This window comes from Bos grunniens, chromosome 27, assembly GCF_055505025.1.
Source record: "Bos grunniens cultivar Pamir isolate PY7600 chromosome 27, Bosgru_T2T1.0, whole genome shotgun sequence".
Lineage (NCBI taxonomy): Eukaryota > Metazoa > Chordata > Mammalia > Artiodactyla > Bovidae > Bos > Bos grunniens.
The window spans coordinates 8,278,541-8,302,148 of NC_141191.1; the positions used below are offsets into that span (position 1 = coordinate 8,278,541).

The following is a 23,608-nucleotide window of genomic DNA, read 5'->3' on the forward strand; positions in this document are numbered from 1 at the left end:
CCATCTGAGCCACCAGGGAAGCCCACTCATCACTGATTGGGACCCAGCTATAGAACTGGTCCTCGTCACATCTCCACAATGCCAGTTACACTCTTTCTTTCCCATGAGATTGTTCAGGTTTTGGAAGAATGTTCGTGTCTCTTCTCCTTCCTCTTTGTCCCCCGCTTCCTGGGCACCTTGCATCCTGTCTCCGTCTTCCTACTCTAAACCTGCTCTGTAAACTGCAGAGAGCTGTGATCATGTCAAGGCCTGCTCCCTCCCCAGAGAGAGGAGAGTGACACCTGTATGGAGAGGCGGCCTACTCAGCAAGCTACAGACGGGGCCACGCCTTGAACAAGACAAGTGAACAAGGAAGACACCGCATGATTGCACCTCTCTCAGGACTCCAGCCTCAGCCCAAAGTGGCTTAAGGGTCACATTTGCTCTGTGAATGAAAACACTGTTGCAACATTTGTGTTCAGTTGCTCAGTCCTGCCGAACTCTTTGCAACCCCATGGACTGTAGCCTGTCAGGTTCCTCTGTCCATGGAATTTTCCAGGCAAGAATTTAAAGCATAATAACTGTCTCCCTCCCACTGCCTACCCTGCCATGGAAAACAACATCAGTCCTAATGATAAAATATTCGATTGTGTAGATTTGAGAAGTGTATGCTTTTATTTGCCCAAGAGGAGATTTTCTCAGTGTCTCTCGCTGGGTTCCTCAGCTGGGCTGCCTCCATCAGCTCGGCTTTATTTTGCAGCAAACGGTGAATGCCCGGCAGGGTCCTCTGAAGGGCTCACAGCTCGGCGTTCCTTGCTTCAGGCAGATTCCACCCCGAAGACGGCAGGGTCTTTCAAAATTGAGTGCCCTAGTGTTGTCTGGGAATGGAAAAGACATTTATATGAAGCCTCGTGGAAGTCCCATGAGGAAATCTGGGGGGTCTCACCATCTGACTGGGATCCCCTTCTTTCCCAGCTAAACTCCAATAAAAAATGTCCCCCTCGTATCCCTCACTCTCTGTTCTGATGTAAGATGTCAGTGTTGCTGATGAACCTGGTTCAAGAAGATCCCACATGTGGGAGCAACTAAGCCCCTGAGACACCACCGTGAGCCTGTGCCCCGGAGCCTGGGCTCCACAGTGAGAAGCCCCTGCAATGAGAAACATGTGCCTGCAACTGGAGAGTAGCCTAGGTCTGCAAAACTGGAGAAAAGCCCACACAGCAATGAAGACCCAGCACAGCCAAAAGAAAGAAAGAAAGAAAAAAAAAAAAAAATATATATATATATACACCCTTCGTGCCACAGGAAAACCTGGGTGTTAACCGCAGGGTCTGTAACCACTGCCCCGTGTGCCTCACCAGTCACCCCACCTCCCCATCATGCAAAACCCACCCAGCTCTCACAGGCTTGTCAGATGGAAGCCTTGTCCTGCAGAACTCAAGGTCACACCGTGACATGTGGCAAGAGGTCTCCGGTCCAGGCCTGAATAAAGGAATTTTGTCTCATACTGGGTTATACTAGCCAAGTGATTCAACTGATTTAGTTCACAAATCATCCAGATCATTCCAGGGAAAGGAGAGGAGGGAGAAAGTTACCACCAATAAGACATTTAGGGTGTCTTTGGACCAATAACATGCTTTGGAAAGAATTCTCTAATCACTCAATGCCTAATTTGGGTGTGGAAGTGACCTACTGGTAGCTCTGTCATGCTTTACTTTCTGATGATGGTTAACTTAGGGAAGGAAAAACCAAGTAATGATAAGAAAGGGCATCATGGCTGGTATTTACCAGGCAGTACCTGGAAGAGGATCAAGAGAGCGGTGAGGAAGACATGGAGGAGCCTCATTGTCCTGGAACCGAGGTCCCAGAAGGCCTGGTGGGAAGGATCAAGGACACAGTCAGAAGTCTGAGGAGCTCAGGGCCTCCAGGACCAGAGCAGACATGACCTCCTACCCCAGGGCCCTGCGCCTGCCTCGGCAGGAGGAGTGTGATTGCTCCGTCCTTTCTGGCTCCCTGAGCCCTAGCTGTCACTCGCCTTGGGTTTGCTTAGACCTGGGGTTTCAGATCTGAGGTTGAGGCCCTCTTGTGCCCACATCTATGGAGGTGGCGTCCCCGTGAGGCAGAGGCTGGAGCATCCAAAGCCAGTGGTAGGTCGGGAGTCTGGCTGTTACAAAAGGAGGGTAAAGCTAGCCCCTTGTGGGTGAGGAGGTTCATTAGAAAAGATTTAGGGCCCAGTTGATTGGATCTTCAGGGCTACTTGAAAGGAAGATGCAGAATCGTGGTGGGTTATAATCTTCCTAGAGAATCCACATAAAGGAAGAAAGAGTTTGTACTGGTTAAAAATTAGTAGAGAAATATACCCAATTATTTCTAGGATTTTAATTTTAATGTTTACTTTCATTTAAATCTATCACAGTTTTTCTGATTATAAAAAATAATACACATCAGGAAGTTTCAACTAAAAACACCCAGAATTTCAGGTCATAAGTAAATGCAAAAATGAAAGATTTTTTAAAAACCCATAGGCCCACTCTGCAGTTATAACTACCACCTACAATTCAGAATATTTCAGCTCTTTTCCTTTGCAAATGAAATTGTGTAAATATTTATTTTTAATTTAAAACATAGAATCTTACTTCACACTCAATGCCAATGTGTTTTTACCACTTAAATATTATCTTGTAAAAATTTTACATCTGTTCAAATGAATTTGCCTCATAAATCTATGACTATATATATATATATATATATATCTTGAGAAATTTATTTAACACTTAACTTTTGTATAAATTCCTACAATTGGAATCTATATCTATATAGATATATATATGCATTTTTCAAGTTTTAATGGGTTTTTCCCAATTGCCTATGCTAGAAACTGTTGTACCACTTTATCCTTTTACTGACAATGTTAAAAAGTATATTTGACAGCCAATATTCTCATTAATAGTGGTTTTAAGAATTTTTTCAATTTCTCCAAATTGAATGAGGGAATAATATTTTCTTTTATTTAAAAAAATTGTTTCTGAGGTTGAACATTTTGAAAATGTTTTTGGTTATTTTTATCTCCTACACTTTACCCATTTTTCTATTCATCTTTCCTTACTGACTTCTCAGAATCCCATGTATATTTAAGGTCACTAATCCTATATTATATGTATTGCAAAAATTGTTTCTGGCTTGCCTTTAGCTGTGTGCTTGCTCATCTAATAGATGAAATTTATAGCTACCCTTAGAGATTACATTTGGTTTTCTTCAAAGATATTTATTAGTATGTTTATCTACTTCTGTCTGTATTCCTGGTTAGTTTCATCCTTAATTCTTTCAGCCCTGGAATGGAGGCTCTTCTGAAAACCTATGACAGACAAGTCCCCAGCAGTGACCTGAGAACTGTTGCTTGCACCATCCAGCACTATGAATTTCCTGAGCCCACAGACATGCCCTAACTCCCACATGTCTCATATGGAAGGCTGATGTCTGAGTTCCCATCTCTGTCCTCTTAGGAAACCTAGTCTTGCATGGAAGAGAAACAAGCTCATACATGATTGGAAGGAATTGAAAATGATCAGGGCCACCCGGGTGATCCAAGTACAGCAGGCCATCCAGGGGAGGATGGGGGGACACATTTTGTACACCCATCAGAGCACCTAAACCACACAGCCTGCCTGGCACCTACCTAGTCCTGGTCAGAGACTGTTCTGTTCCTTCTGCTCTTCTGTTTGTCTCTGCCAGAGGCAGCACTAAGTGATCTGAGCTATTAATAACATAGCTCCTCAAGTTCAAGATAATCAAATCTCCCACTTTAGTCTCTTTCAGAGGGCATGGCTACACTCACTGGTTCTCTATTACCAAATAACATTTAAATTATTCCATCAAGTTAAACACAATGTTATTGCTTCATTGAAATTACAGGTTTTACTAAAGAAAAAAAAAATGATATGTGGGTGATTGAGTCTAAGAACTAGATTTCCCTTTAGATGTTTTTGCCTTCTCTTAGTACAACATTTTGTACTAAGAAACTTACCTTCAGTAAGTTTCTTTCTGGGTCCTTCAGAGTGTTTTTGTAAATTGACTCCTAGATATTTCATGGTTTTTCTTTTTGAGCCACATTCTTCTTTCATTACATTTTATAACTGCTACTGTCTGCATTTAAAAAAGCTGTAGATCTGGGATAATAATGCATTACTAGCCCACAAGTTGAACTCTTATTGATTTTGATTTTTTGTGGTTACTTCTCAGTGGTTTTGCAGTTCTAACATTATAGGTCTGTAAGAATTATCATTAACCTCCTGGGTTCTGAAGTGTAGGATTCTTCCTTTCTGCTCTCAATGAAAGACATTGACTCACAATGCCTGGAACTGTCAGAGATCCTCAAAGCCAACGTCCTTACTTCACAGAAAAAGAAATTGTGGCCAAACAAGGTCAAAATCATGTCTAGGGGTTATCCTCTGGTAAATGTCTTTTATGCTGCAAACTCTTCTCAGTTATGACAATGCAAAAATTAACTTGTTTCTATCCATTTCCCCTGTTTTCCTGTTTCTTTATCCCTTCTTTCTCCTGTCAAAGATCAACTTCCTCAATCTCCAAAAATGAAACAAGGTTTTTCAAAAACAGTTTTTAAAGACAGTTGCTGTGTTTTAAATAGATGCTTCCACCTTTTTTTCTTTATGTGTAATTTCTTCTGTAAAAACCTTTGATTTTTCTTCCAGGGCTTGATGAAGAATTTCAACTCATGCATGAAGCACAAGTTGTAGTTTCAGCCAAGATGTCCTTGGGTGGTCAGAAATGACTGTGTCCAGTGAAGAAATGGAGGGAATCTTAATGACAACACCAACACCCAGTGCTTCTGCAACCCTGGGATTAAGTCTACCACTCTTGCAGGGTCAAAATGGAGATGACTGAGTTCATGTCAAGATTTCTGTTTGAAAAGTTAGAGCGAGATAAAAATTCACCTTGGGTCTAGTAATGTGGGCTAATTCTGATTATGGGCCCTGAGTGAAATCTCTGGAGGATGTATGGGCTGTGAGAGAAATTGTCCAAGGCAAGGATGGTTGCTACTTCAAAGGAGAGAAAACAGAAATGGAGGGAAGAAGGGAGGGAGAGAGAGCAGTCACAGAATCTCATAAAATTCTTCTTCAGTTTTGGGGCCATAAAAGGCCCCAGTCTGCTCCCCACGTGCTCCTCCAGCAGAGCAGGCCAGGGAGCATGTGGCCCTGGGTAAGCACGTCTCTTCTCTGTCGGGTCCTGGCAGCTCTGTTCCCACCCGGCTCTGTTCTGAGGAGCTTACTGACTGCATCTGACAGGACAGGCCCCACTCTGAGCCCACGTTCTCTCGCTCAAGAAACAGAATGATGACCTTGAGTCATGAACGAGTTGGGAGTCCTGTTACTTGTCGACCTTGTTTCACCTACAAGACTCCGAGGTCTTGAAAACCCAAGACTGAGTCTCCTCAGCGTTGAGCCCTTAGGTGTGAACCAGACGGAGAGTAACTCGAGCCTGAAAACAGGAAGCACCTTTGACAGAACCATAGGAACGTGGGATTCTTCTCCTTCTTCGTCTGTGCCCAGACTTCTCCCATCCGAGCCCGGGGTCCCACGCCTTCCACGCTGGACCCCGAGGGGGCTCACTCATCGCTCCTGTCTCAGGGGCTCAGGACCCCTGATCCCGGCCTGCACGCCTCTACACACACTCCAGTCTCAGGGTCGTGCTTCCAGTGAGAACAAGAAGGGGCCCTTCAAGCCCCTGACGCTCTGCCTCCGGTTGGTCTGGGGGAGGCACCATCCCACGTGCGCACGGGTGGCTTTGGGTCTTGGGCCGCGGTCGGCAGCCAAGAGCCTCGGTTGCACCCAGAAGTGTATTGGGTGTGGGCCACACCGCGCAGGATTCCGGCAGAGCGCCCCGGACCCTCTCCGCGCGGAGTGCTCTGTGACCCTCCCCGGGACCCTCCCTGCAGCCTTCGGAGGGCGACCTCGAGCGGCAGTTCCCTCCGCGGGGAGCAGGACCACACGGAGGTCAGGAGGACTGAGCCCCGGGTGGACGCACAGCCAGTCCCGCCAGCGCACGTGTCCTGTCCCGCAGCCCCCTCGCTCCCTCAGAAGCAGCCTCAGACACCTCTGGGATGTCATGTGGAAAGATGACGCTGGACCTAGGCTTCGGACCCGCGCTCCAGTCCGGCTCTGCCTCAGAATACAGGTCACGGCCCTTCGCGGCGCCTCCAGGCCCTCATCAGGGAGATGCCAGAGCTGGGTGAGCTGACCCCCAGGGCCCCCTGGTTCTGAGGCGCGTGGCTCCAGGCGCTTCCGAGAGGCACGCGTGCCCGACGCAGAGCAGGGACCGGGGGAGGACGGCCGCTGGCCTAGTTTTTGGGCTCCCGCCTGGGGTCCCCCGAGCCGAGACACTGTCCACCTGGGTCCTCGGCTTCGCTCCCTCACCTCCTCTGCCTCCTGTGGGCAGCGGGGCCTGAGGAACCTCTCCTTCGTCCTCCAGGGCCTGATCCTGGAGTCACCCTGATGGCCCGCCGTGTTCCCATCACTGGGCGCTAGTGAACCAGAGAAATCACTGAGTGGGCACCTGAGGACGCGCGGCGCCTCCTGGCAGGGACCCAGGGGCAAGCGCCTGGCGTCCGGGACCTCTGTACCCGGGCCTGGCTCATCGGCAGAGACTGCAGGGGACGCGAGGCTGCAAAATGTAGGGGGCTCGTCACCGCCCCTCCCTCTCAGCAAGCTCAGGGAGCCAGTCACCCAGACACCCGAGAGCTGAGCTGCTGGGCCAGTGGAGGGTGTAGTAGGGTCTGAGCACTGCTGCAGTGCCAGGAACACTGAGGACATGAGAAGATAGAAGGTGGAGAACAGTTCTCTGTGACACGGTGGCACGGCCTTAGGGCTAAGATGGTCAGATCCCCCTGCAGAAGGGAGGAAATCAAGAGGAAATCGGCAGCATGCAAGCAAGAAAAAGAGAGAAAACCTGTCTGGGGAGACAACGCAGTAAATCATACCTAGACGTGCGCTTGAACCATCACATCAGCGGGGAAGTAGTGGGCAGGGGCAGGGAAGCAAGGACTCAGCTGAGAAGAAGTGAAGAGTCTTGGGGTTTTCAGTACCTTGGTCTGTGGAGGGTGCTTCATCAGGTGCATTTGAAATAGGGAGACCAAAAAAAAAAAAAAAAGGTTTAGGTTGAAAATGACAAAAATACTTTGGCAATAAAAAGTGTCCATAAAAGGAAATAGCACAACATTGCTTAATTTCACCTTTTTAATCTTCTTTTATTTTCTGGTTTCTCTTCTGATTATTATTCAGAACTCTAGACATTTCCTCCATGAAAGAGTGTCATTACTGAGTCTTAGGATTAACTCAGAAAACACCAATTTTAGAGTCAGGAAACCAGGGCTGTGGCTCCAGAGATTCCCCTTGCCTCTGGACCCTGGGAAATAAGTAGCCTCTCTTTTCTGGACCTTAGTTTTCTCATCTGGAAAATGCAATGATCACTTAGGTCCCTCCAACTCTGAGATGCTACAGTATCAGATCCCATGGCTCCCACCTGCTGACACTAGGCTCCGATGAATGGTTTCTTAGCAAAAAGATACTTCCTGCACTAAGTAAAAGCCAAATCATCTGCCTCTGGAGAAAATATGTTTGTCCCTCATGCTTAATAAAAGGAAGTCAGTTACTTAGAATGTAGGCTTATCTTCCTGCTTCATGTTACACGAGTATAGTAATCTAACATCCTTGAAGTTGCTGGGCAAAGCACCCAAGTGAGAGAAATTACACCAAGATAGGAAACAGTCAGATGGGTCCCTTTGGGCATCACCTGGTTGTCAGTTTCTAGCACTCTCCTGGCCCCCTTTCCAGGCACAGGGCAGCTTGGCTCAGCACCATTCTTCCTGAGACACATTTTCTCTGCTCCCACGATTTCCAGTTTCTAGGCAGAATCAGGTACTAAATGAACAAAGTGTGCTCCCAGAATGCAGGGGCTTTCAGCTGGATCAAACAGATCCACACTGTAACAGTTCATCACTATTCACTGCAGCGAGGAGGAGGGGTCTTAAAGGAAGGAAGGGCTGTTCCTGTTCCTATGGTGTGGGGGTGGGAGCAGGGGTAGGGGTTGAGAAAACATTGCTGTGAGGTCAGTTTTTGATTTATGGTCTAAGGGATAAGTCAGTATTTATGAGGCAGACAGACACACAATGGTGAAGCCAGTCCTGGAAAAAGGCAAAGATAGAAAGGTGTAGATTTCAATGTGAATTTGGGGAGTCATGTGTCCTTTGGCTAAAGGAAAAGGAAACACTGTAGGATATGTAGACTCAGGTTTGGATATTTGAATTTGTCTTGTAAGCAAAGAGAAGAAACTGAAGGACTTTAAATGAGAAAATAACACTGTCAAGTTTGTAATCTGGAAATAACTCGGTAGCTATACTGGATTCAGGAAGTGAAGGTAAAGGACTGTTATAAACCCATAATATATAAAACAGCTAGCTAGTGGGAAGCTGCTGTATAACGCAGGAAGCTCAGCTTCAGGAAGGAGAAGAGATATGCTGACTTGACCATCACATAAGGGAACCACATTGGTAGGAAGCAGTCTGCTTAGGAGGCAGCAGTTGTGAATCTGGTTATGAAAATGTGAATGGTCCATTGGTGTTATTCTCTTTGGCTACCCATTGAAAATAGTAACAATCATTCATCATAGGAAGAAATCCCTGTAGCCTGGAACCCAATTCTGTCTACCCCCCTACAAAACCTCTTTAAAATAGATTGTACAGGGACAGCCCTGGTGGTCCAGTGGTTAAGACTCTGAGCTCCCAATGCTGGGGCATGAGTTCGATCCCTGGTCAGGGAACTAGATCCCACGTGCCAACTAAGAGTTCACGTGTCACAACTAAAGATTCTGCATGCAACAGCTAAGAGCTGGCACAAATTAAAAAAGAAACAGACAAAAAAATAGAATCAGTGTAAAGCAAGCAGTTAAATACAATAAATTAAGAAAAATAGCACAGGAATATTTCACCTGGACAAAGAGGAGTCGTCATCAAACAGAAACCACTCAGAATCTCTCCAAAGATGCTGAAAGAAAAAGGAGGTGGTGGGGACCGGGGACGGGGGGCAGGGAGAAGAGACAGGAAAGTGTGCAGGGAGCTTAGAGAGAATCACACGCCACATGTGGGCCCAGACGTAGACACACCTGGGGGCCACAACTGGGGAAATTCACTTCTGGTTGCTTTGATTTTCTTTGCAAACCTGGCATGACGTCTCGCAGCTGAGAGTGGGCGTGGTGAGCTGACAGGAGCTTTGGAGGAGAAGGTGCCACGTGAAGCAGTAGTGGAGAGTGAAGGCGAGCAGAGGGGAAGGGAAGGAGGCATCCAAGCAGGGCCAGTGGGGAGACAGGACCCACTGTGCATGAGGCGTCCTGAAAACAGGCTGAATATGGGGCGTGGGAAGGGGCTTAGCAGCATCAGGTCAAGATTCTAGGTTATTCATCTACAAAGGGTTGAGCCAGAAAGACAGGAGGTGGAAGTCGAGAGCAGATGCTTAAAACTGAGATTACAGACGGTTTGCAGGTCCTGGCTGAGAGGGTTTTGTTTCTGTGTTTTCCCTTCTTGACACCAACTGTGTGCCCTGGGCTCACTTTGCCACCCCAGTGGTGCCTCCAGCTCCGTGCTGCAGAGGCCACATGCATAATCTGAGCCCAGTAAACGACCAAGCCCTCCTCGGTTCTCAGTGTTGGCTCCATAGTCACTGAGGAAACAGACTTCACGGAGTACCTGTCAGGAGCCAAACACAGACAAGTTCGTGGTCCCTTCCCCCTCCCAGAGGTCACTGTTGTTGTTCTTGTTATTGTTCAGTTGCTTTCCCAGTCATGTCTAACTGTGTGACCCCACGGATTGCAGCACTCCAGGTTCCTCTGTCCTTCACTATCTCCCGGAGTTTGCTCAAATTCATGTCCATGAGACTGTGATGCCATCCAACCATCTCATCCTCTGCCACCTCCTTCTCATGCCCTCAATCTTTCCAAGCATCAGTGTCTTTTCCAATGAATTGGCTCTTTGCATCAGGTGGCCAAAGCATCAGAGCTCCAGTATTAGGCTTCCAATGAATATTCTGGGTTGATTTCCCTTAGGATTGACTGGTTGGATCTCCTTGTAGTCCAAGGGACTAATGCCCACCATTCTGTGAAGATGAGGGTAAATGTTATTTAAAGGTAAACTACAATGAAAAACCATGTGAGTTGAGAACTATTGGCATTAAACTATGGGAACTAATCAGAACTACTGGAATACAAAGCCGGAGGTCCATGCACTGCTAAGGATATGTCCTGACCCCACCACCCAGATTCCACAGAGTTCTGTAGGCGGGATGAGCAGGAGAGGGTCAGAGAGGAGGAGGGGAGGGGGTCAAGGTCACTTGGGGCTGGATGGGGCCATCCCATAGTTTCACAGGGATGTGGGTTCCAGCTGGACAATCAGGATCTATGCTCCTCACTCTACGCAAGCTCTGCTTCAATTGAAAATTGTCAAAGACAAAATGCAGGGTTTGTAATAAAAAGAGCCCTTTAGGTCTCATTTTAAAATGGGTAAATGGGCCGGACAGGAGGGACGGAGGACCACTCCCATGTGTCCCCTCACCTCTAAGGGAACACAAATGCTGTCCATCTCAAAGATTCTAATGGCTGGAAACCCACACTGTGAGGAAAAGGGGAGACAAGACAGAGAAGAGCGAACCTGAGAACCTCCCTGTGGTGCTTCATCTCATGTATGGACGCGGCTGGGCCTTGCTGCCCAGATATTTGGCCAAACGTCATTCTTGGTGTTCCTGTGAGGATGTTTGGAAATGAGACGTACATTTAAATCAGTGGACTTTGGTAAAGCAGGTTATTATTACCCCTGCGTGTCATGGGTGGGCCTCATCCAATCAGTTGAAGGCCTGAACAAAGACTGACTTCCCCCCAAAGGGAAGCAATTCTGCCAGCAGCCAGCCTTCAGAATTGAACTCCAGCATCAGCTCCTCCCTGAGTCCTGCTGGTCTACCACACTGGCACTGGATCTGTTTGTTTGTTTGGGGACTTGCCAGAATGTTTGTTTGTTTTGGGACTTACTTTCGTAATGGTGTGAGATGATTCCTTAAAGAAATGGGTTATTTCTGTGGAGAACCCTGACTGACTCATGACCAAATGTGGACAAGTGAAGAGGAAAATGATGGGAGGCACCACCCAGAAAGCCCCACAGGGATGGGCTGTGGGTGTCTACACTCTGAAATAACTTTTCCTGGGTTGCAGAACCTTTTGAGAACACCCTGCCCCTGCCCCGCCCCCCAACACAGACACAAGACAGTCTTGGAAAGTTTCAAAGTTTCTTCACCAAAACTTGGCCACAGACTTGCAGCTGAGGTTGTGTTAGCATGATGTGGACCATGTGCTTTTGCAACCCTGCAATAACTGACATAGAGACACAGATGGTGGGCAAAATGAACAGAAGATAAGAAACACAGAGCAAGAAGGGTGGCCCCAAATGCCAGAGCCGGGAAGCCAGGAGTGGGGATTGGGGGTGGGCTGAGGACCGGGGAGTCTGGGGAGGCTCAGGAGGCAGCCACTCCCGGGGAGCACAGGGCTCAGGGAAGAGCTTCCTCAGAGAACCTGGGTGATGATGGCGGGTCTCTGGGAAGCCCCACTGACCAGTGGCCACGTGGTTTCCATTGCTTCCTTCCTCCCATGGTCCATCAGAAGAGGCCTCCACTCCTGAGCCCCTCTGAGCAGAGTGGACAGAGCTCCCGTTTTTAAGGTCTTACCTCCTGCCTGAAGCTGCTGGGTAAAATAAATGAGGTGGTACAGGCAGCTCACTGGAACCACCGTCTACACAAGCTTGGAGCTGGGTTACCTCTCCTTTAGCAGTTTCCTCTCCACAAGATGAAACAGGCTGAAGATATAGAAAGAGGGTGAGAAAGAGGAGGGGAGGGAAAGGGAGGGAAGCAAAAGGAGCCAGAGCGACGGAAACCTGTCATAGAATCTGCATCACTGCCCCTGAAACGTGCAGAAAAATAACAGGAAAGCTCGAAGGGACTGGGATCTTCAGCAGGAACTAAAGCAAGGGGCATCATTCAGGAACATGCAGCTCCAGGAGAGAACAGGAATGTTGCCGAGGTGAGGGGAGTTGTTTACCTGATTATCTCAGGAAGAAAGGGAACACCTTCAAAGACAAGAGCTTGGACCACAGAATTCAGCATTTAAAAAAATAAATGGACTGTGATGGGACTCTATACTGCCCTCCTACAGTACACAACTAAGGAACCAGGCAAAACCTGTGAAACTACTGATTCAGACTCTTGCATAAGCAGTACAGGACCATAATTGAGGAGAGAAGAAAACAAGTGAGGTGAGGGACTTTCCTGGTGGTCTGGTGGCTGGGATTCTGTGCTCTCAACGCAGGGGGCCTGGGTGCACCACTGGTCAGGGAACTAGATCCCACATGCCACAACTGAGATCCTGCCTGCCATGATTAAGGTCCAAGGCAGCCGAATTAGTGAATTCGCTGATTAAATGTTATGTGCTTAACCATTTAAAAAAAAAAAAGAAAAGAAAATAAGTGAAGTGAGACTTATGACATCTCCAGTCTCTACAGATTTCCAGGCCTAAAGCTCAGGCAACAAGAACCCAAACAGACAAACAATTCTTCTGAGTCCAAGAGAAAGGGGTCAAAGTTCAGAGAGTGCAGGTATCTTCACTTCTGGACAGAAAACCAGCGATGGGCGTCAGGATCAGGGGTGTGTGCCTGTGTGCTAAGTCGCTGCAGTTGTGTCCGACTCTGCTACTCTGTGGACTGTGGAGGTGCTGACTCTTTGTGACCCCACTGACTGTAGCCTGCCTGTGTAGCCTGCCTAAAAACTCTGTGCTTCTCATTCAATTCTAAAACTGCTCTGAAAAACTGAAAAATGAAGTCTATGATACTAGATGGGATTTTGGCTCAGCTTGATGTGATAAAGTCTGATGCTAATATTCTAGACCCTATCTTAAGGAGAGAGATGGTCATTTCAGTAAAAAAAAAAAAAAAAAAAAAGAATCAGATATAAATTAACTAAAAAAAACCCACTTGAGACATCAAATATAAAGGCAAGTGGATTTAAAATGAAAGGGTGGAAACAGATATACTGTGGTCATTGTTTAGACCCTCAGTCGTGTCCAACACTCTTGAGACCCCCATGGAATCATCCAGTCAAGATTACTGCAGTGTGTTGCCAAGCCCTCCTCTGGGGAATGTCCCCCAATCCAGGGATCAAAACCATGTCTCAGCATCTCCTGCATCTCAAGCAGATTCTTTACTGTTGAGCTGACGGATATGCTATGGAAACATTAATTTAAAGAACACGTGGTAGGCTGTATTGGTTAATTGACAAGCTTCCTGGTGGCTCAGATGGTAAAGAATCTACCTCCAGTGCGGGAGACCTGGTTTGATTCCTGGTTTGGGAAGATGCGCTGGAGGAGGGCATGGCAACCCACTCCAGTATTCTTGCCTGGAGAATCCCCATGGACAGAGGAGCCTGGCAGGCTACAGTCTATGGGGTCAAAAAGGGTCAGACATGCCTGAGTGACTAAGCACAGCACAATCAAGTAACATTTAGGACAAGGACCAAATATAGACAGCTGGTATTTATCCTAATGATAAAATGTTTAATTCGTCAAGAATACATATGAATACTGAATCAGAATGTACTTAGCAAAGGAATTTTAAAATTCTTAAAGAAAACTTACAGGAATCATTGGAGAGACAGACAAATTAGCAGTTACAGTTGGAATTTCCCTGACCATCCAGTGGTTAAGATTCCAAGTTTTCAATGCAGGGGGCACAGGTTCCATCCCTGGTTGAGCAAGTAAGACCTCTTATACCCTACACAAAATTCAACGCAAGATAGATTAAAGGTTTACAAAAATCACAAAACTCCTGAAACCACAAAACTCCTAAAAGAAAGCATAGGAGCAAAGTTATTTGGCATGGGTCTTCACAAGGATGATTTTGAGCTTGACACCAAAAGCATAAGCCACAAAAACAAAGCTAAATTGTAGGATCCATCGAACTGAAAAGCTTCTGCACAACAAAGGAAACAATGAACAAACTGAAAAAAGGATGCTCTTTTAATGGTCCAGTGATCTCTGAGGCTGGAGGAGATGGCAGCAGTGTTGAGGGAAAGAGTGGGGTGAGAGAGGATGGTCGCATCCCAGGTCACGTCCGAGTCCCTGGGATGGCCGCCAAATGTGGGGACTTGGCTTCACACAGGCAGGGCTTAAGAGCAAGTCATGGTGAAGGAAGGTCAATCCAGGGAGGAAACACGCTACACAGAGAGTGTGGGCCATCTTGGAAAGCAAGCCCAGCACCAGGGTATGGGGCTGTCAGTGTTTATAGGGGTGGGTCATTTCATAGGCTAGTGAGTGAGAGGAGTATTCCAGCTATTTTGCAGAAAGGGTTGGGATTTCCAGGAACTGGGTCAGCACCTCCTTTTTGACCTTTCCTGTCAACCTTGGAATTGTCATGGCGCCTCTGGGTGTGTCACCAGCTGCCGTGTTACAAAGGGATTTAAAAAAATATATTTACTTCAGGTCTTAGTTGCGGTATGCAGGATATTCATCTCAGCACACTGGCTTAGTCCCCTCACGGCATGTGGAGAAGGCAATGGCAACCCACTGCAGTATTCTTGCCTGGATAATTCCATAGACAGAGGAGCCTGGTGGCCAAAGGTCCATGGGGTCGCAAAGAGTCGGACACAACTGAGCGACTTCACTTTCTTTCTCTCATGTGGAATTCTAGTGCCCAGGCCAGAGACTGAATCCATATCCTCTGCACTGCAAGGCAGATTCTTAACCACTGGACCACCAGGGAAGTCCCCATCATTCTTTTAAAGGTTGTGCCCCGCCCAATTCCAATCTCATTAGCACCAGATAGCTGGCATTTGACAGCGCTATTCAAGCTTTCTCGTTATAGGAGAATGTTCTGGAAAAGCTCTCAGGACACTGTGGTGACTGCAGGAGGCAGGCAGGAACATTGGAAGAGAGGTCGATTTTGCTCCAAGTTACATCACTGCCACTTAGTAGACTGCAGCCTTGGACACATCTTTTTGTTGGATTTGCAGGCAATTTTAATCGACTGTTGAAGTCAGTTTTGCCTGTGGCCTCAGACATGGCTTTCTAGTCCTCAGGACCATCTTGTATAAACCTTGGGGCATACCTACCTGGTGGGTTTGTTTAGGGGAATTCAAAGAGATAATTTGAATAAAAGTGACCAGCTACTGAGCAAGGCTCATTGCAAAATATAATTGTGGGACAAGTTCAAAGAAGAAACTAGTAAAAGTGTCAGTGGGAGAGCACAGCATTAGACCCAGCCCTGGTCCCCTTCTCAGGGTAGGTCCCCACATGACTGTCAGAAGCCATGGCACCTGCCCTGTCCATAGGACAAGGGAACTGGGGACAATGGCCTCTGCCCATTAACACCCAGGGCTCTGTGCTGAGAACACCTGTTTGTGGAGTCATAGATGTAAAGGGATTTGGTCTTCAAAACCTTATCTGTAGAACTGGGACTCCCCTTCTTACCTGAGGAACTGAGACGCTTTGCTGGAAAGAGCCTGCCTCAATTTCCTACTCACAGGTTAAGGGTTTGGGGACACAGCATTTATCTTCCCTTTCAAGAATGAAACCATGAGTTACCTCTCAGCCCAGGCCTGAAGCAACCACGATCCACATGGCCTTCTTTCGCTTTGAACCTGGTAAAACTAATAGTTCATGTAGATTGACCTAAATATAACCCTTTCCTCTATTCTATATGAATTCATCTCTGGTTTCTGGTGAGCCACCCCATGCTTTCTTGGGTGTGTGACCTCCTTGCTGAGGCAACAGGACCCTTCCCTGATGGACAGAGATGGCCCTGGGTGCTATCTCCAGGATTAACATAGCTGCAAAGGACTCATATTTAGACCTTGCCAAGGAAAAATAAGCCACTGAAATTGTGCAATTCCTGACAAGGGCCGTTTTCCAACTGGTGAGGAACCATGGCAAGAAACTCCCTTGAAACTCACCATGGCACCCTGACCTGTTTTGGAAATGCCCTTCTATGAAAAGTCATGCCTGGTCTTGCACATAAAACTGCATCATCAGCTTCCTTAAAAGAAAAAAAAAATCTGTTGTGCTGCAAACCATAGATAACTAAAACACAACAATTTTTGTTTTGTTTATTTATTTAGGCTGTACTAGGTTGTAGAAAATTGTGAAAGAAATGTGAATACCAGACCACATGACCTGCTTCTTGAGAAACCTATGTGTAGATCAGGAAGCAACAGTTAGAACTGGACATGGAACAACAGACTGGTTCCAAATAGGAAAAGGAGTACGTTAAGGCGGTATATTGTCACCCTGCTCATTTAACTTATATGCAGAGTACATCATGAGCAATGCTGGACTGGAAGAAGCAAAGCTGGAATCAAGATTGCCAGGAGAAATATCAATAACCTCAGATATGCAGATGACACCACTCTTATGGCAGAAAGTGAAGAGGAACTAAAAAGCCTCTTGATGAAGGTGAAAGAGGAGAGTGAAAAAATTGGCTTAAGCTCAACATTCAGAAAATGAAGATCATGGATCTGGTTCCATCACTTCGTGGGAAATAGATGGGGAAACAGTGGAAACAGTGTTGCACTTTATTTTTTGGGCTCCCAAATCACTGCAGATGGTGACTGCAGCCATGAAATTAAAAGACGCTTACACCTTGGAAGGAAGGTTATGACCAACCTAGATAGCATATAATAAGCCGAGACATTACTTTGCCAACAAAGGTCCGTCTAGTCAAGGCTATGGTTTTTCCTGTGGTCATGTATGGATGTGAGAGTTGGACTATGAAGAAAGCTGAGTGCCGAAGAATTGATGCTTTTGAACTGTGGTGTTGGAGAAGCCTCTTGAGGGTCCCTTGGATTGCAAGGAGATCTAACCAGTCCACTCTAAAGGAGATCAGTCCTGGGTGTGTTTTGGAAGGAATGATGCTAAAGCTGAAACTCCAGTACTTTGGCCACCTCATGTGAAGTGTTGACTCATTGGAAAAGACCCTGATGCTGGGAAGGATTGGGGGCAGGAGGAGAAGGGGACGACATAGGATGAGATGGCTGGATCGATTCATGGACTCATTGGATGTGAGTTTGAGTGAACTCCAAGAGTTGGTGATGGACAGGGAGGCCTGGCATGCTGCAGTTCATGGGGTCACAAAGAGTCAGACATCACTGAGCGACTGAACTGAACTGAACTGAGGTCGTAGTTGTGGCATGTGGGATCTACTTACCTGATGTGCTATGCTTGGGAGTACAGAGTCTTACCCACTCTTACCACTCTTACCCACTCTTCAAGGAAGTCTCATAAAACAGCATTTTTTTTTCTAATTTTATTTTATTTTTAAACTTTACATAATTGTATTAGTTTTGCCAAATATCAAAATGAATCCGCCACAGGTATACATGTGTTCCCCATCCCGAACCCTCCTCCCTCCTCCCTCCCCATACCATCCCTCTGGGCCGTCCAGTGCACCAGCCCCAAGCATCCAGCATCGTGCATCGAACCTGGACTGGCAACTCGTTTCCTACATGATATTTTACATGTTTCAATGCCATTCTCCCAAATCTTCCCACTCATTATCAGAGAAATGCAAACCAAAACCACTATGAGGTACCATTTCACACCAGTCAGAATGGCTGCGATCCAAAAGTCTACAAATAATAAATGCTGGAGAGGGTGTGGAGAAAAGGGAACCCTCTTACACTGTTGGTGGGAATGCAACCTAGTACAGCCACTATGGAGAACAGTGTGGAGATTCCTTAAAAAACTGGAAATAGAACTGCCTTATGATCCAGCAATCCCACTGCTAGGCATACACACTGAGGAAACCAGAAGGGAAAGAGACACGTGTATCCCAATGTTCATCGCAGCACTGTTTATAATAGCCAGGACATGGAAGCAACCTAGATGTCCATCAGCAGATGAATGGATAAGAAAGCTGTGGTACATATACACAATGGAGTATTACTCAGCCATTAAAAAAAACCAGCATTTTTAAAAATTATTTTTCAAAAAACTTTGGAGTATAGCTGATTAATAATATTGTGATAGTTTCAGGTGGACAGCAAAGAGACTCAGCCATGCATATACATGTATCCATTCTTCCCCAATTTTCCTTCCCATCCAAGCTGTCACATAACATTAAGCAGAATTCCCTGAAAAACATCATTTTCAATGAAGAAACACAGTAGACAATGATTCAGTCTCACTTCTTTCTCCAGTGTAGTACTATAGCATGTTTATAAACTGACCCTGTAGTAAAGATTTTGCCTGCAAGGTCCATAAACAAACAAATATATATATATATATATATATATATATATATATATATATATATATATATCTCGTATGTATAGATAATTATATATATATATGTAGATGATATCTACCTCTCAAATATTTTTTAGAGCTAAAGCAGAAGGAACTATGATCAAGACAACTTATTTTCCTTCAGAAAAATCCTATCCCTGGGTGCCAGCCAGGGACTGTCTGCTCGAGGCAGTGTCCATGGCTTTGCCAAGCCTCAGATGCGAGACTCTGAGCCACAGCGGGGGACCTGAACAGGACTGAAGCTCCGGGGGCTCCTTCAGGATGGAGTCCTCCTGGGTTCCCACATTTCTAAAGGGCTTGGAGTTCTACTCGGAGCTGTATGGCAAGTTCCATCCTGAGATTTAGTGTTTCTGAAAAGCCAGGTCAGTGTCTCTCCAACACTGAGATGGACAGATGTTACTAAGTGAGAGATGTTACTTAGTGATGGAGGTCCCCCTCAAACCAGTGAAGGGGTCCCCACTGCTGGGCCTGCTTCATGATACTATGCTGGGGAGATGAGTTCAGTGGTAGCATCATCCTCCCACTCTGTCTCTGATGGAGGGAAACAGAGCACCCATCTGCCCATCACATGTCCCACTGAGATTTCATGAGACAGGTGTGTGATGGTTTTCAGAGAATTAATAAAAGTTTTTTTTCCCCCTCTTTCTTTCTTTTTTCCCATTTGTGTCTTTGTCCACTTGAACTGTTCCTAACCTACAGTCTGTATTGATAACCAAGTTTTTTCTTTGCAGAAGACTAACCTATTATGCGAACTACACCTGACACTTATGGCCCTCCATTTCTGCAGGAGCCACATTCTGCATCTATTATCCTTTAACTTATCTAGCCACATCCTGATACTTAACTTTATCGCATCATAAACCTCCCCTTGTAGTTTGATACCTCTCTTTGCTCTATTTTAACCTCATGTTGATGCTTAACTTTATGGCGCACTCTCTTTGGAAGCCACCCCTAGTGGATTGCTTTCCCCCTTTTTTATTATAGGAAGAAAGTCACCAGTAAATCCAAAGGACAATGGGCCCAAGCACCAGGACCAACTGCCAGACCCAAATACCTAGCTACCTGACACTGGCCTATTGACTGTTTCCCAACAGTGCAAAAGAGAGAATTCAGGACCCCTACACCTTTTGTCCCGTATCTCCGAGCCCTGACTGTGAGCCCCAACTGTATGATCCCCTGTAATCCCGATGTAGGGGAGACAGGCTCCTTGAGGCAGGAACCTATCGAGTTCTCCCTTCTGCTGGCTTAATGATTAAAGCCATCTTTATGTGTCCTCCAAACTCTTTCTCCCCAATTTTTATTCAGCTCTGGTGGGCAAAGAAAACCAAGATTTTGGCAGCGACTGTTCATGCCATCCCATAACAAGCTAGGTGGTGTGGGGAGCAGGTCAGGACCACTGGGTCTCTTCCCTCAGTGCTCCAGGGGCCAGAAAGAGCGTGGCTGTCCCTGCGGATGCTGGGAGTCAGCAAGTCTTGCCCAGGGAGTGAAACTGCCTCTGAACGAGTTAGTCCCTATTTGGGCCTGAAACAGCCTTTCATGGAAACAGTGTATGTGTTAGTTGCTTAGTGGTGTCCGACTCTGTGCAACCCGGTAGACTGCAGCCCACCAGGCCCCTTAGTCCATGGGACTCACCAGGCAAGAACACTTGAGTGGGTTGCCATTTCCTTCTCCAAAAGGAACTATCAGTTCAGTTCAGTTGAGTCGCTCAGTGGTGTCTGACTCTGCGACCCCATGAATTGCAACATGCCAGGCCTCCCTGTCCATCACCAACTCCCAGAGTTCACTCAAACTCATGTCCATTGAGTCAGTGAGGCCATCCAGCCATCTCATCCTCTGTCCTCCCCTTCTCTTCCTGCCCCCAATCCCTCCCAGCATCAGGGTTTTTTCCAATGACTCAACTCTTCGCAGGACATGGCCAAAGGATTGGATTTCAGCCTCAGCATCAGTCCTTCCAAAGAACACCCAGGGGTGATCTCCTTTAGGATGGACTGGTTGGATGTTCTTGCAGTCCAAGGGACTCTCAAGAGTCTTCTCCAACACCACAGTTCAAAAGCATCAATTTTTTGGCACTCAGCTTTCTTCACAGTCCAACTCTCACATCCATACATGACCACTGGAAAAACCATAGCCTTGACTAGACGGACCTTTGTTGACAAAGTAATATCTCTGCTTTTCAAATGCTATCTAGGTTGGTTATAACTTTCCTTTCAAGGAATAGGTGTCTTTTAATTTCACAGCTGCAATCACCATCTGCTGTGATTTTGGAGCCCCCCAAAATCAAGTCTGACACTGTTTCCACTGTTTCCACATCTATCTTCCATGAAGTGATGGGACCGGATGCCATGATCTTAGTTTTCTGAATGTTGAGCTTTAAGCCAACTTTTTCACTCTCCTTTTTCACTTTCATCAAGAGGCTTTTTAGTTCCTCTTCACTTTCTGCCCTAAGGGTGGTGTCATCTGCATATTTGAGGTTATTGATATTTTCCCCTGCAATCTTGATTCCAGCTTGTGCTTCTTCAAGCCCAAAAGGAGGTATAGAAATAAAGAAAGTGAATTCTGCCTTTTATGTCTGACTCTCTGCAACCCCATGAAGTGTAGCCCACCAGCCTCCTCCATCCATGGAATTTTCCAGGCAAGAGTACTGGAGTGGGGTGCCATTTCCTCCTGCACAGGAAAACAGTGGGCAGTTTTAAAGCCTTTGAAGGGCGAGGGTGGGGCTGGGGAGCGGGTAAGCGAAGATTCAACAAGAACTCTGTGCCCCTGCCAGGGGAAACAGGCAAGTCTGTGCCGCTTGCCACACCCCTGCCCATCAGCTGAACTGACTGCCAAGGAGAAGTTTGTGGTTAAAAGGGCAGCAGGAAAGCTTTTCCTGGGGTTTCCACAGCCTCATTAGCATACAAGTGACTGCCCCTGCTTTGTGCTATAAAGGCCACTCCCATGACACACAGGGAAGAGGCTAAGTTAACCAGATCCTAATAACCAAATCCACAGCCAGTGCGGAATTCCTTCCGGAACCTGGCACCTTTTTAAAGCGGCAAGCGCAGCCTCTTCTCTAGCATCAGCCGCAGAGCTCGGGACGCCAGCATGAGGCTCCATTACCTGCTCCTCCCGCTCCTCTTGGTGGTCCTGTCTTCTGGGTCAGGTGAGCTCGTGGGAGCCCCGGGGGGAGCCGTGGGCTCTCTCTCCTGTTTCTACCTCCTTCTGTCCTGCTATCCCCATCTACACGTGGTCAGACTAAACCCACCATATTTGATGCTTCTGAGAAGCCAGCGCTGAGTCCTTAGTAGCAAGAGGGGTCTGAGAACCGCCCTGCAAATTCCTGGTTGTTTCTAAGCCACTCTAGTGAGTCAAAACTTCTGAGCCTGTCTCCTCATTGGTTTCATGAGAAGGAAACAGAAGATGCCTCTGTTAAGTGACTCTCCTTGTTTTCTGTTTCATAAAAGCAAGAAATTTGATTTTGTCCCATGACAGAAGCACAGAATGTCACTTTATAAATCTTTATATTTGAAGGGTGGTGGCTCTGGGTGACCAGACAAGTCCAGAGGAGAGTCAGGCCGAGCCTGGGCTTCACAAGCTGCCCTTGGGATGCTCTGTGCTGAGTCTCCTCAGCAGGAAGGTCCTCCAGGACACGTCGCTGATGATGTGACCCTCGCTCCACAGCTGGGAGGCAGCACATCCAAAGTAGTGTGCAGGATCGCCTGTCTGAGTTTCATCTTACCCTTGATATTTCCTGAAATAGGATGAAAATATGTAGGGAGGAAGGAGGGAGGAAGGGAGGGCGGGAGAGGCTGTGGAGACTGAGACCTGAGACAACTGATTAGATGTCAAAATCAAGTTGAAAAGGCCTAGTCTGATCAGTGTTGTTTATGACTGTAACCCAACTCTTAGCACAGTGGCAGGGAGAGAGGACAGGGGTGTCAGGAATGTGGCCTCTCAGTGCCCGGGGCCCGGGTTCTATCCCTGGACGGGGAACGAGAGAGGGACCAGAGGTGCCTTGTGGTCAAGAGGAAAAAAGGCTTGTGAGGAAGACGGGAAGGCCTCTGGTCGGGAGGGAACCACAAAGGGAGGAGGAGAGGGGCTGACTGGCACCAGCACTGAGTGTGTTCTGAGTCAGTAGAGACGATGATACAAAACTTTTTTTTCTGAACCATTGTCACTGTCAGCTGTAAGTTACTTTGAGAGTAAGTTCTCTTTAACCAGTTCGTACTTGCAGCTGCATCTTTTCCTCCTATCTCAGCTGCACTACTTGACTGGCTCCATGAGTGGGAAAACTAAGCGGTGAAAATAGAACCCACGGGCCACTTCTGACTTCTGGTGGGAAGGTGGATGTAGCAGAGCTTCCCAGTCTTTGCCCTCATGGTGGAGCTGACCCCGCTCACAACCAGGGTCCTCACACCCCAGTCCCTCAGCCTCTGGTTCTGGAAATGTGAGGGTCCACCAGAGCCTGGGCAGGGTCAGGGTCTGTCTGGAAGCTGGTCCACGGGGTCCTGGACTCACATCTTGTTGTCACGAGGCCGTGTCTGCATCTCAGAACAGAAAGCCCCAGGGTCTCGCTCAGAGGGGACACAGCTGGCCTTCTCGAGATGCTGCTTTCCTGCTGACACGTTTTTCCCTCTTCCTTCTCTTTTTAGGATTTACTCAAGGAGTAAGAAATTCTCTAAGCTGCTGGGGGAATAGAGGCATCTGTTTGCTGAACAGGTGCCTTGGACACATGAGACAGATTGGCATCTGTTTAGCGCCCCGAGTAAAATGCTGCAGGTAAAAGAAGGTGAAGATGCGGCCGGGACCGATGCGGAGACAGAAACTGCACCCTTTGACAGAGCGTCTAAAATTTAAGCCAGAATAAATTTTGTTCAAAGTTAAAGAATCTTGCCCACTGGTCATTGAGGTTGTTGTGTGGTGTCTGATCCCAGGTGAATTCTGAAATCCCTGAGGATGCTCTCTGAGCTCCCCATGCGGACTATCGGGGAATCGTGGTGGGGTGCTCTGTGCTCCCAGGGGTGTGACCCCCTGTTCCTTGGGGGCCTGACCATCCCCAGCCCCTCTGTCTGCTGTCCTTCCTGCTTCCCAGCCCAGGGCACCCTGTCCTGCCCCGCATCTCCCCTCAAACATGCACCCCAGGGGTCCAGAATCACCAGCACACCAGTCCCATAGGAAAGCCCCCACCCCCGCTCCAGGAGGAAGCCCCCCTCCTCTGTCCCCTGCAGCCCTCACTTCCATTTGGTTTGTGCTTCTT

The 23,608-nt window shown here is 47.2% G+C and overlaps 1 protein-coding gene across 1 annotated transcript; it reads left to right on the forward strand.

The window, feature by feature from the left end:
* The first annotated feature begins 21,305 nt into the window (after window positions 1–21,305).
* Window positions 21,306–23,236, forward strand: LOC147343484 (beta-defensin 10-like). The gene is made up of 2 exons (XM_086379809.1): window positions 21,306–21,514; window positions 23,004–23,236. Exons 1-2 carry the CDS (start codon window positions 21,457–21,459, stop codon window positions 23,132–23,134), a joined length of 189 nt encoding a protein of 62 aa, XP_086235935.1. The 5' UTR covers window positions 21,306–21,456; the 3' UTR covers window positions 23,135–23,236.
* Window positions 23,237–23,608: the final 372 nt, after the last annotated feature.

Bases quoted from the DNA above. Each gene is read 5' to 3' on its own strand.
- LOC147343484 (XM_086379809.1), top strand. From the start codon at position 21,457: ATGAGGCTCCATTACCTGCTCCTCCCGCTCCTCTTGGTGGTCCTGTCT. The intron at 21,515-23,003 runs GTGAGCTCGTGG...TTCTCTTTTTAG, and splicing joins GGTCCTGTCTTCTGGGTCAG to GATTTACTCAAGGAGTAAGA.